Source organism: Mobula birostris, chromosome 2, assembly GCF_030028105.1.
Source record: "Mobula birostris isolate sMobBir1 chromosome 2, sMobBir1.hap1, whole genome shotgun sequence".
Classification (NCBI taxonomy): domain Eukaryota; kingdom Metazoa; phylum Chordata; class Chondrichthyes; order Myliobatiformes; family Myliobatidae; genus Mobula; species Mobula birostris.
The window spans coordinates 142,272,146-142,285,694 of NC_092371.1; the positions used below are offsets into that span (position 1 = coordinate 142,272,146).

A 13,549-nucleotide genomic window follows, 5' to 3' on the forward strand; every position below is an offset into this window, starting at 1 on the left:
ACCATTGTAAAACTTTGGTCAGACCTCAGCCAGAGTACTACATGCAGCTCTATTTATCATACTATAGAAAGAAGATGCAGAGGAGATTCACCATGTTTGGCACGGAGAGTTTTCGTTATGAGAAGAGACTGCAGAGAGTAGGTTTGTTTCTCATGGAGGGGTGATGTGATTGAAATACATAAAATTGAGGCTTGTCGATAAGTTGGACGGCAGGAATCTTTTCCTCTTCAGAGATCATTAATAGAAAAGGACAGATTTGGGCCGAAGAGGTGAGAGACGTGGAGGGGATATTAGGGGGACCTGTTTAACCTAGACAGTGGTTAGTGCTTGGAATACACTGCTGGAAAGAGTTCTGGAAGGGAATACTGACAGCATTTAAGAAATGTCTGGTCAAACATTTGAATAGCCTGGGCATTGATAGCAATGGGCGAAGTGCTGCAAGATGGTGTTAGCATGGATGAGTGCCTCCTGGTAGCAGTGGATGTAGTTGGCCAAGCAACCTGTTTCCAAGCATGAACCTGTCTCTACTTGTCTGACTCTTCAAGCCGTTGCTCCCAACTGAAATGAATGGAGTTGCTGAACATTATACATGGTCTAACCACGTCTGTCAGATAATTGTAGGAACTGTTGGATTCCCAAGGACCCTTACTTTGAAACAGTCTTTGTTGATAATTGCTGACCTTATGGAAAATTCATTGACTTCCCACATTTGCACATAATTAAATGCATATTCATAACTTTTGCACTGTCAGAGACAGATGCTGATGGTTTGCAACTTTTCTGCAAAGAAAGTTTGGGATATTATATGAAGCATGGTAAAGCAGCTTATCACGGCTTCCCACATTGCTGAGGATTAAATATGGTGAATATTTCAAGGTTCATTTACAGAGTTAGCTGTTAAATGTCATTAATATGATTTCATGTTCAAAAGTAACTGTGTTTAATTATTCATTGATACATTTATTTGAGCTATGCAGCCCAGAAATCCTTGATTTTACCCTAGACTAATCATGGGTAATTTACAGTGACCAATTTACTTACTGGTAAGTCTATGGACTGTGAGAGGAAACCGGAGCACCTGCACAAAACCCACGCAGGGATGGGGTATAGACTCCTTACGGATGATGTCAGAATTGAACTTTGAACTCCGACATTTCAAGTTGTAATAGTGTTATGTACGAGCCATGTTTTGTTCAAAACATTTAGCTAATCTCAGAACACTTATTTAAAATATCCCTGTTTTCTCACTGACATTAAAATCTTAACTGCCTGTTTCGTGCAGTATGTTCACTATTAGAATCTGTCCAACTGTGGAGAACAGATAATTTACAAACCCCATTTCCAGAAAAGATGAGATATTTTCCAAAATGCAATAAAAACGAAAATCTGTGATATGTTCATTCACGTGAACCTTTATTTAACAGACAAAAGTACAAAGAAAAGATTTTCAATAGTTTTACTGACCAACTTAATTGTATTTTGTAAATATACACAAATTTAGAATTTAATGGGTGCAACACACTCAACAAAAGTTGGGACAGAGTTAAAATAAGATTGAAAAGTGCACAGAATATTCAAGTAACACCGGTTTGGAAGACTCCACATTAAGCAGGCTAATTGGTAGCAGGTGAGGTATCATGACTGGGTATAAAAATAGCGTCCACCAAAGGCTCAGTCTTTGCAAGCAAGGATGGGTCGTGGCTCACCGGTTTGTGCCAAAATTCATTAGAGAATTGTTAGTTCAAAAGGAACATTTCTCAACGCAGGATTGCAGAGAATTTAGGTCTTTCAACATCTACAGTACATAATATTGTGAAAAGATTCAGAGAATTCAGAGACACCTCAGTGCGTAAAGGGCAAGGTCGGAAACCACTGTTGAATGCGCACGATCTTCGAGCCCTCAGGCGGCACTGCCTAAGAAACCGTCATGCTACTGTGACAATTATAGCCACCTGGGCTCGGGAGTACTTCGGAAAACCATTGTCACTCAACACAGTCCGTCGCTGCATCCAGAAATGCAACTTGAAACTGTATTACGCAAGGAGGAAGCCATACATCAACTCTGTGCAGAAACGCAGGTGAGTTCCCTGGGCCTGAGCTCATCTCAGATGGACCGAAAGACTGTGGAACCGTGTGCTGTGGTCAGATGAGTCCACATTTCAGCTAGTTTTCGGAAAAAACGGGCGTCGAGTTCTCCGTGCCAAAAATGAAAACGACCATCCAGGTTGTTATCAGCGAAAGGTGCAAAAGCCAGCATCTGTGATGGTATGGGGGTGCATCAGTGCCCACGGCATGGGTGAGTTGCATGTATGTGAAGATACCATTGACTCTGAGGCATATATTAGGATTTTAGAGAGACGTCTGTTGCCATCAAGGTGACGTCTCTTCCCAGGACATCCATGCTTATTTCAGCAGGACAATGCCAGACCACATTCTGCATGAGCTACAACAGTGTGGCTTTGTAGACACAGAGTGCGTGCGCTTGACTGGTCTGCTGCCAGTCCAGATCTATCTCCTATTGAAAATGTATGGCACATTGTGAAGAGGAGAATCAGACAACGGAGACCACGGGCTATTGAGCAGCTGAAGTCTTATGTCAAGCGAGAATGGACAAAATTTCCAATTGCAAATCTACTACAATTAGTATCCTCAGTTCCAAAACAATTAAAAAGTGTTATTAAAGGGAAAGGTGATGTAACACAATGGTAAACATGCCTCTGTCCTAACTTTTGTTGAGTGTGTTGCAGCCATCAAATTCTAAATTTGTGTATATTTACAAAATACAATTGTTGGTCAGTAAAACTAATGAAAATATTTTCTTTGTACTTTTGTCAGTTAAACGTTCATGTGAATTAATGTATCACAGATTCTTGTTTTTATTGCATTTTGGAAAATATTCCAACTTTTCTGGAAATGGGGTTTGTATATCATTGTCATCATTCCTTATCCATCAACTTCCTTATTTCAGAAATTTACATTGTAAAGTGGAGGTTCAAACTTTGTCAGCAAGCTGCAGCATATTTAATCTTGTGTGCTCTCTTTAACAGGTCTGTCTTACCGAAAAGGATTGGCTTGGTCTCGAACAAAAGATCTTCAGGACATGCTATGTCTGCGCCCACTAGATGTGAAAACAGCAATAAAAATGGTTGAGAGCAGCGATGAGTTAGATAACATGTATGTTACCAATGCATTCAGGAAAAGTTGATTTTAAAAAGTGCCGAATAACAATGCTCAGTTGTAGGGTGGGCAACTGCATGCCAGATGCATTGTCATACATTGGTTTGATACGGGCTGTCTCTGCATGATGAGCTGTTAATGATCATTCTGCTGCTGTGTGCTTTTGGGGTGTATATTTATCAAACCCTGCAAATGGGTGGGAGTATGAGTACGAGGGATGGGTTGTTATGCTCGCTCTTCCCTTGCCCAAAATCACAACTTTTCATTACATATGGGATCACTTTCATTAAAAAGGTCTTGTTTCTTTCATAGTTTTCTGTTTGACATGTTCTGAATTGATGTTTGCTAATGTTGCAGGCTGCTCCAGGAAATTGCTGCCACATGGGATGGATGTCAAAAATATTTCTATCAGTCCCTTGCACGACGGACTGCACTCCAGACAGCATTACGTACTCCTACGAAAGTAATTATGATTCTTCATTATATGAGCCTGAATTTATAGAATTTCAACAACGTTGTCAGTGGGTTGTGGTTGAGAGGGACTTTGGGATGTGGTATGATGTATGAAAACAAAGGTCCTTGTAATTGTCATGATACCAACTTCTAATTTTCGTATTTAATACGACTGTCTCCTATTAAAAATGCTGATGTTGGGGGACTTCCGGGTCATCAAGGGAATGGCGGCGTAAGGAAAAGGTCTCTCGACAAAAAAGGTAAACTGTCCCATAATCGAATTTAGACAAATACTTAATATTGCATAACTATATTAATAAAAGGGGCAAGGATGATGTCTAAGAACAAGATTAAAAAATCTGCTCCGAAGGCTGATAAACATAAAGAGACGCAGGAAGGCGATGGGCCTAGCTCCCCCTCGGCAAGCCAGGACGGAGATAATGAGGGGGAATCGGTGACTCTGTCTTTGATTCTCGGAGAGATTCGCGAGTTCCGACAAGATAACAGCAAACAGCTGGAAGGTATTAAAGGAGAAATAGTAAAAACTAACTCGCGGATAGATGAAGCCGAAGCGAGGATTGTTGGAATTGAAGAGAAGCTACAAAATGCAGAGGAGGTGATAGCAGAAATGCTGAAGCTGCAAGACCAGCTCCAGTGGAAACTAATAGATCAAGAAGGCCGCTCGAGAAGGGAAAATGTGAGGATTTACGGAGTTCCCAAAGGAACTGAAGGTAAACCCAGATTGATGATTTCCTTCGTGGAGAAGCTACTTAGAGAGAACCTTGATATACCGGCCACAAAAGACCTACAGGTAGAAAGAGCTCACCGTGCGTTGGCACCACAGCCTCCAGCAGGCGCCCAGCCCAGATCGATTCTGGTCAGATTTCTCAGTTACAGAACGAAGGAAGAGGTGCTTAAAAGGGCATGGCAAAAGAAAGGTTTCATGTGGAACAACTGTAAAATCAGTTTAGACCACGACTACGCACCGGGGATTCTTGCCAGACGGAAGGAATATACGGAAACACGGAGAGTCCTGAAGGAAAACAACATCAGATTCCAGACCTTGTATCCGGCTCGGCTGAGAGTCTTTTACGACGAAGGGACAAAAACTTACGCTACGGTGGAGGAGGCAACATTGGACCTGGCGGACCGGGGACTACCTATTAAAGTTATCACCCAACCGGAGTCGCTACTGGAGAGGATTCGGCAGAAGTCGTGGCAGTTAGTGGGGCGAGGACGCTCCACTCGAACCAGAGTGTCAAACTACAAGGAAAAGCTGCAAATATTCAGACGCGAATGTACAGAGAACACAGATTAGTTAAGAGAAATGACTGAAAAGAGTAAATCGGACTTAAAGGTAAAATGAAAACTGGTAACTGAAAATAATCTAGATGGAATAATTTGAATGATAGCAATATGGTCGAGACATAAATAGGAGAAAATTCTCTATGATTATTCAAACTGCTGAGGGCCCTCTAACACAGGGTGAAGATAGAGGTTATCCTCTGAACTGAGGCGGGTCGGTGCTCAGGCCTCACTGTGGGAAGACGGGAAAAATTTTCAAATGTTGCACACGTTCAAAAATGTCTAGGGTGTGGTTATATGTCTTGGTTTACTGTTGAGAAGGGATTGCTTACTATTTGGTTAGAAAAGGAGAGTTTTTTTTTCTACTAGAGAAAAATGCAAACTGAATTGGTAAAAATAATTTCCTATAATGTTAATGGGGTTTTGAATCCAATTAAAAGAAATAAGATTATGTCTAAATTGAAAAAAGAGAGGGCACAAATAGCTTTCCTCCAGGAAACACATATGAGCCAATCTGAACATGGAAAATTAAAAAGAATGGGCTTTAAGCATGTATTTTATTCATCATATAAATTGAGTCACAAAAGAGGGGTAGCTACTTTAATATCAAGTACTCTTAATTATGAACATATTTCAGAGACTAGAGACAAAGAAGGACGGTTTGTAAAAATCACAGGAAGAATAGAAGGTACAGAAATAACATTGCTGAATGTTTATGCTCCTCCAGGTTGTGAATGGTCATTTTATAGACACATTTTTGACCTAATGGTCAGTTTTCAAGGGGTAGTAATTTGTGGAGGGGATTTTAATATTAGATTAAATTCTATATTAGATTCTTCAAGAATAGTTACTCAGAATAAACCTCTGACTCGGAAAGTGAATTCATTGATGGAGGAGTTAGGAATTATAGATGTCTGGAGGGAATTACACCCTACTAGTAAAGATTATACATATTACTCTTTCCCTCATTCAGCCTATTCAAGGATAGACTATTTCTTTATCTTTAATACAGATAGACTCAGGATAAAAAACTGTAATATTGCAACAATTGATCTGTCGGATCATAGCCCAGTCTCTATGCCTCTAATCCTGGAAAGGAAAATGAGGAAAACACTATGGAGGCTAAACTCACATATACTCAATAACCCGAAAGTAATGGAGAGATTAAGGGGAGAAATCAAAGAATATCTAGACCTTAATGACACGGGAGAAACATCACCAGTGATCTTATGGGATACATTGAAAGCTGTACTGAGAGGGAAAATTATTTCCATTACCACTCACATGAAAAAAATCAATGCACAAAAATTAGCAGACTTTCAAGGAAAATTAAAACAACTTCAAGTTGTAGATAGCAACAAAAGTAATTCAAATCGAAAACAGGAAATTAGGAAATTGCAAAGTGAAATTGACGATATTTATACATTGGAAACTCAAAGAAATTTTCTTTACCTGAGACAAAAGAATTATGAAGTAGGAGGTAAATCAGCTAGATTATTAGCATATAAATTAAGAAAACAACAAGCAGACAATACAATTCATAAAATAAAGAATCCAAAGACGAAGCTTGTGGAGAGTACAATAGGGAAAATTCAAGAGAGTTTTGAAACATATTATTGAGAGCTGTACTCCCAACCCCGGGCCCCCAATGAGCCCTATATAGACAGTGTATTGAATTTTTTAGATCTACTTAAACTTACAGATTTACAAAATGAAAGTTTATTAGAACCAGTAACTGTCAAAGAACTGAACGTGGCCATCTCTAGGTTAAAGGCTGGAAAGTCCCCGGGTTCTGATGGGTTTACCTCAGAGTGGTACAAGTCCCTGAAGACACAGTTAGCCCCATTACTACTTAACACCTTTAATTGGATCTTGCAGAGAGGAGAAACTCCACCTTCCTGGAGAGAAGCGATTATTTCAGTTATTCCTAAAGAGGGTAAAGATAAACTAGAATGTGGCAATTATCGGCCAATTAGTGTTCTTAATTTAGATTACAAACTATTTACATCTATATTAGCGCGCAGATTGGAAAAGCTTTTACCTGGCCTAATCCATTTAGACCAGACTGGATTTATTCAACAAAGACAAACACAGGACAACATAAGGAGAACTCTGCACATATTAGAACAGGTTGATAAGAACGAGACAGAGACAATGGTAGTAGGATTGGACGCTGAGAAAGCTTTTGATTCGGTTAGTTGGGCATTCCTATACAGAGTGTTAAGAAGATTCGGCTTTCAAGAAAAGTTTATTAAAGTAATTCAGACTCTATATGACAGCCCTACAGCCCGAATTAAGATAAATGGGGACCTCTCTGACTCCTTCATCTTAGAGAGAGGCACTAGACAGGGATGCCCAATTTCTCCTCTCCTTTTTGCGCTATATATTGAACCGCTTGCCCAACTAATAAGACAGAGCGAGATCGTAAAAGGTATCAAGGTGGCAGGGATTGAACAGAAAGTGGCATTATTCGCAGATGATGTTTTGGTCTATCTGAGTGAACCAGAAAAATCATTTATAGGATTGTTTACACTGTTGGATGACTTTGGGAAAATATCAGGTTATAAAATAAATGTAAAGAAAACACAGGTTATGTCCCTAAATTATACACCATCCAAAAAATTGCAGGATACATATGATCTTAAGTGGGAAGCTAAATCATTAAAATATTTAGGAATAACCCTGCCGAAGGATCTTTCAACACTGTCACAGGTAAATTATGGGCCATTAATCTCAGAGATAAAAGCAGATATGCATAGATGGAATCTTATCCCCTTTTTAAGTTTAAATTCAAGGATAAATACTATAAAAATGAATATTCTTCCTTGGTTATTGTATCTTTTCCGTACTTTACCGGTGGAGGTGGATGATAATCAATTCAGGGAATGGGACAAATGGATTTCCTGCTTCATTTGGCAAGGAAAGAAACCTAGAATTCGATATAACACCTTACAGTTAGGGAAGGAAGGAGGAGGTATGGTTCTTCCTTGCCTGAGAAATTATTTTTATGCCTCACAGATAACCCCTCTGTAATATATTGGTGTAATAGGGAATATAAGGCTAGATGGAAGGAAATAGAATTTGGATTAGTTGACAGTTTTCCTCCTCAGGCCTCAATAGCTGACAAAGGATTGATGGCCCAGTTGGAAAAATTTAAAAACGCTTGGATAAATCTTACATTAAAAGTATGGCAGAAGGTGGTTAATTCATGTGGAATTAATAACATGTTAAAGCTCTTTAGATGGTGTGCATATGATACCGAATTCCTTCCCAACAGAGGAGATAAAAGATTTGAGCTATGGATAAAGAAAGGTCTTACAACGTACCTCTCATTTATAGATAAAAGAGTATTACAAAGTTTCCAAATCCTGCAGGACAAACATGGCCTAGAGCATAATGACTTTTTTAGGTACCTTGAAGTATGAAACTATGTTAACCAGAGTTGTAGATATACAGACCTATCAACAGTAGAATTAGAATTTTTCAAGATTCTGAATTCGGCTTGCAGTTCAATACCTAGTAAATCAGTTTCTCGATTATATAATGCACTCTCCTATGCTAAAAATGTAAATACACTGTATATTAAAGAGAATTGGGAGAAAGAAGCGGGGTTGGTACTTTCAGAGGAGGCTTGGGAGAAAATCTGCAGCTTTCAATGGTCCTCGACTAATTCTTTGACTTGGAGAGAACATTGTTGGAAAAACATTATAAGATACTTCAAGACCCCATATCAGGAAAAATATAAAGATACAAATGTGATGTGTTGGAGAAGGTGCGGCTCCAAGGAGGCAAATCATTTTCATATTTTTTGGGATTGCCCTAAATTAAGTCTATTTTGGGAAGGTATTCATAGAACATTAGTTAAGGTACTTAGGTCCCAGATACCTCTGAACTTTGAGACGCTCTATTTGGGGCATGTATTGTTTCTTGAACAGAAGGAAGATATAAAGTTGCTGCAGGCCCTCTTAGCGGCAAGTAAGAAATCAATCACTAGAAAATGGCTAAATCCAATACCACCTACATTAGAAGATTGGTACGAAATTATCTTGGAAATATTTAAAATGGAAAAGTTGACTTACTCCCTGAGAACTCAAAAAGAAAAATTTTATCAAATCTGGAATAAATGGATTGAATATATAACCCCAATGCGAGCAGACTTTAGATGACTCTCCTAAAGATTTATACTGCTCTTCTCATCAACACAGTAATATTGCTAACGTAAGCACCCCTAGTCTAAATGTTTTTTTTGTTTTCTTTTGGAAAATAGAGAATTAACACAAGTAAAGGGAAAGATTTGGGAAAGGGATTAAAAAAAATGAAAAAATTAAGTAAGTAAGTACATAGGGATTGGATAATTATGTCTGCGGGCAGGAGCAAGCATGAACAAATTAGGATATAAACACCTACAATGGTTGATACATAGGCTTATATACAACAATTTGGACCAGTGGAAATGGTCCAGAAGGGTTATATGGAAACTATTTTTACCATTTTTCTTAACAACTAATTCCATTACTTAGCCTAATAGGTTAGATTTACCACAGTACATAATTATCTATTTAAATGTTTATTTTCCTTTTATATCATCTCAATGTGTACTTAAGAATGTATAAATAATTGTAGTTTTATACATATAAAAAAATGGAAAAGGTTATATGTATGAAAAAAGTACATGATATTTGTGAATTCCTTATCCAAATAAAAATAAAATTAAAAAAAAATAAAAATGTTGATGTTATTGCCATGATTTATTAAACAACACAAGTATTGTTATGCTGTAGCACCTGTAAACGAAGATAGTTTTGATGTATCTATCAAATACAACAGTCTACTGTCAGTGGTATTGGACTAGCAAGGCAACAGTAGTGAATGGAATCCCAATAAGAATTAATAGAGAACACTCAAAAGTTTTAATACTTTTGAGTTTTGGGGTAAATAACTTTGGCTTGTTGACAGGTGGATATAAGTATTAATTTGTCTGTTTACTAAGGACTAGACTGGTTCTTCACAGTACAAGCTGCATTGAGAACAAGATCAGAAAAAGATTGAGAGGGCTAGGGCAGGTTACCTTGAATAGAGGAATATGCTTAATGACCTAGGCTTTCTCCTTACTATAATCAGTTGGATTTTGCTGTTACATTTCTCTTTTTGGTTTATATTTTGGGCTGTTTGGGTTTTGTAGGAACTGAGCCTGAGTACAGTTGAACGTTGTCAAGGATTTACTGCTCATCTATTGAAACTTCTGATCAAACAAAGGCGGCGACTAACTGGACTAACTGAGCAGTGGGTCGGCTTGAGGTATGTTGCGTGACTTCCTCATGTAAAATGATGTTTCTATTGATATAAATAGACTACAAAATTCCTCTATGTGTTTGTTCTTACTAAGGAGAAGGTGCTTGGAAAGCTGAAAGTAGATAAGTCACCTGGACCAGATGGACCGCACCCCAGGGTTTTGAAGGAGGTAGCTAAAGAGGTTGTGGAGGCATTAGTAATGATCCTTCAAGAATCACTAGATCGTGGAATGGTTCCAAAGGACTGGAAAACTGCAGATATCACTCCACTCTTCAAGAAGGAAGGGAGGCAGAAGAAAGGATATTACAGGCCAGTTAGCCTGACTTCAGTGTTTGGAAAGTTGTTTGGAGTCCATTATTAAGAATGAGGGTTCAAGGTACTTCTAAGTACACGATGAAACAGGCCAAAGTCAACATGGTTTCCACGAGGGGAAATCTTGCCTGACAGATGTGTTAGAATTCTTTCAAGAAATAATAGGCAGGCTAGACAGAGAAGAATCAGTGGATGTTACTTGTATTTTCAGAAGGCCGTTGACAAGGTGCCACACATGAGGCTGCTTAGCAAGATGAGATCCCATGGTATTACAGGAAAGATACTAGCATAGATAGAAGATTGGCTGACTAGCAGATGGAGAAGAGTGGGAATAAAAAGAGGGCCATTTCTGGTTGTCTGCCGGTGAATAATGGTGTTCTGCAGGGTTGGCGTTGTGACCTCTTGTTTTCACTTTATATATCAGTGATTTGGATGATGGAATTGATGACTATGACCATGTTTGCAGATGACATGAAGATAGGGCAGTTAGTATTGAGAAAGCAGGGAGGCTACAGAAGGACTGAGACAGACTTGTAGAATAGAAAAGAAATGGCAGATGGGATACAGTGTCAGGAAATGTATGGTCATGCACATTGGTAGAAGGAATAAAGGTGTAGATTATTTTCTAAATGGGGAGAAAATACAAAATTCGGAGGTGCATGGGAGTTCTTGTGCAGGGTTCCCTGAAGGCTAACTTGCAGGTTGAGTTGGTGTTAAGTTGGTGCAAATGCAATGATGGCACTCATTTCAAGAGGACTGAAATATAAGAGCAGTGAGGTAATGCTGACACTTGGTAAGTTATTGGTCAGACTGCAGTTGGAGTATTATGACCAGTTTATGGTTCCTTATCTAAGAAAAGATGTGCTGGCATTGGAGAATATCCAGAGGACACTCCTGAGAATTATTCCAGGAACGAAAGGGTTAGAAGATTAAGTGGGGGGTGGGGGGGGTGTCTGGATCTCATTCATATCTATTGAATATTGGAAGGCCTAGATAGTGGCCGTGGTGAGGACGTTTCTTGTAGTGGGGGAGTCTAGGACCAGAGGGCGCAGCCTCAGAATGGAAGGACGTCCATTTAGAACAGAGACGGGGAGGAATTTCTTTAGCTAAAGCGTGGTGAGTCTGTGGATTTCATTGCCAAAGACAGCTGTGGAGTGCAAGTCATTGGTATTATTTAAAGCAGAAGTTGATATGTTCTTGATTACTAAGTGTGTCAAGGGTTCATGGGAGAAAGCAGGAGAATGATGTTGAGAAGGTTAATCAGCCGTGATGGAATGGTATAGTAGACTCGATGGACTGAATGGCCGCATTCTGCTGCTATATCTTATGGTCTTACTGTATTAAATATATTGTTATTTCATTGGGGCAAGTATATTGTTAAATTTTCTTTTATCTAGTTTAACATCAAAATGTTGTACAGAATTCTGAATCCTCTTTTCTAACTGTTATTCATCCATACTAGGCACCTAATTAAGAGTGTACAGGAAATTCAGACAAGGTTGGCAGGATTCAAGGATCATGATGTCGCTCTTCCACCTCAGAATGGCGTTAAGCTTTGGATGGACCAACTTCATACTATCTTCATGAAACTCATAATAACTTTGGAACAAACTTTGTGGTTTATGCAATGTTGTCCAAAACACCAGACAGCTGAAGCACATCAGTACATGCCCATTGGAACTCCAAAATTGGATTGCTGCAAAGGAGACTTGGAAAGTGCCAGTGCGGCAGCAGCATCTTTGCCTGAGACCTTTGTCAAATTTCACTTGACAGTCCCTACTCCCTTTCTGGCCAATCACTTTCCTGATGCTTGTAATATGCAGCAAGGAGATGCAGCATGGAAACAAATAACCAGTCAGATTGCAAATGTGTTGAAAGCTGTCAAGGTAGCAAAGGCAGAATTGGATGAAATGAACCATCAAACAAGGAAAACCTTACTTTATTCTTGGTAAGCCTTGTTATTTTATGAGGGTATTGAGAAAGGGGATAGTTTGGGTACTTGACAATCAGGAAGCTGTGGGTCCATGTTCTTTATCACTGGACACAGAATTTCTAGAAAAAACCAATCCATCCGACAGTGGTACCAGTAAGGGACTGAAAGCCACTAACGAGAGTGAATCAGGAAAACCTTAAGGGATTCCTGCAGTTCATTCTATCAAGATTATTACTAGAGAAAGTATCCCAAGTGCCCTTATTAAAATCCATGCATCATCCAGAGTTAATAGAGGATTAGGAGCAAGGTGTTTTATTTTTCTCTCTGCAGTGTTTGAATCTAGAATGTGATTAGACTTGGCCTTTATCACTCTTGGAGTGAAATTGGTGAAGTATGGAGGAAGTTGGTCACATGTGATGTGGATGCCAGGGAGGAAGATGTCTTGGGGTTCTGGTTTGATTGTCCTATTTGATTTTGAGTGGAAACAATGTGATTCCTTTTCCATTTTTATTTTGGCAGGACATGTTTTGAGACTTGTTCATCAGGGATTGGTTGCTTAAGTAGAACGATAATACAGCTGCAAGATATACAAGCCATTTTTGCTGTAGCTGGTTCCCAGAACGCTTGCTGTCCAGTATTATTCAGCAGTCTAGAATACGTTAAGAAGGAAGCTAGTTGTGCAGTGACTGAATTTACAACATGGGAGAAAGAACTCCTGAATCTGACTTTTGATGGTAAGAATTATATGTGTACAAAAGTAAAACAATATAGTTTCAGTGTATTAAATTTGCCATGATGCACATTATGACTTACTGATGTTGCATGTTTTTAAATTCTAGATTCCAGCGTGGATTCAGAAATGGATTTCTCTCTACTAGTGGAGCCGGTTATTAACACAGTGCTTTGTGCAGTGCAGACTGTAGTGAAAGGGCAAAAGGAAGAAACTGAACAGGAACAAGGCCAAGCCATTGGTTGGCATTTTAATTTTAAGCATTGCTACTTTTAAATTCTCAAAGGTTATATTAGTGAGTGGAATGCTGCTGGACAGTTGTAGCGTAGTTTAAATTGTTACTTTAA

The 13,549-nt window shown here is 38.9% G+C and overlaps 1 protein-coding gene across 3 annotated transcripts in view; it reads left to right on the forward strand.

Annotated features, from left to right (window-relative positions):
• The window catches only part of mdn1 (midasin AAA ATPase 1), a 165,294-nt gene that overhangs the window by 121,216 nt on the left and 30,529 nt on the right, over positions 1–13,549 (forward strand). For all 3 annotated transcript variants that reach the window (XM_072249925.1, XM_072249923.1, XM_072249924.1), the window contains exons 76-81: positions 3,048–3,174; positions 3,535–3,640; positions 10,118–10,233; positions 12,002–12,487; positions 12,992–13,206; positions 13,312–13,443. In XM_072249925.1, coding sequence (XP_072106026.1) covers positions 3,048–3,174; positions 3,535–3,640; positions 10,118–10,233; positions 12,002–12,487; positions 12,992–13,206; positions 13,312–13,443 — 1,182 coding nt within the window. The remainder of the gene's footprint in view (positions 1–3,047; positions 3,175–3,534; positions 3,641–10,117; positions 10,234–12,001; positions 12,488–12,991; positions 13,207–13,311; positions 13,444–13,549) is intronic.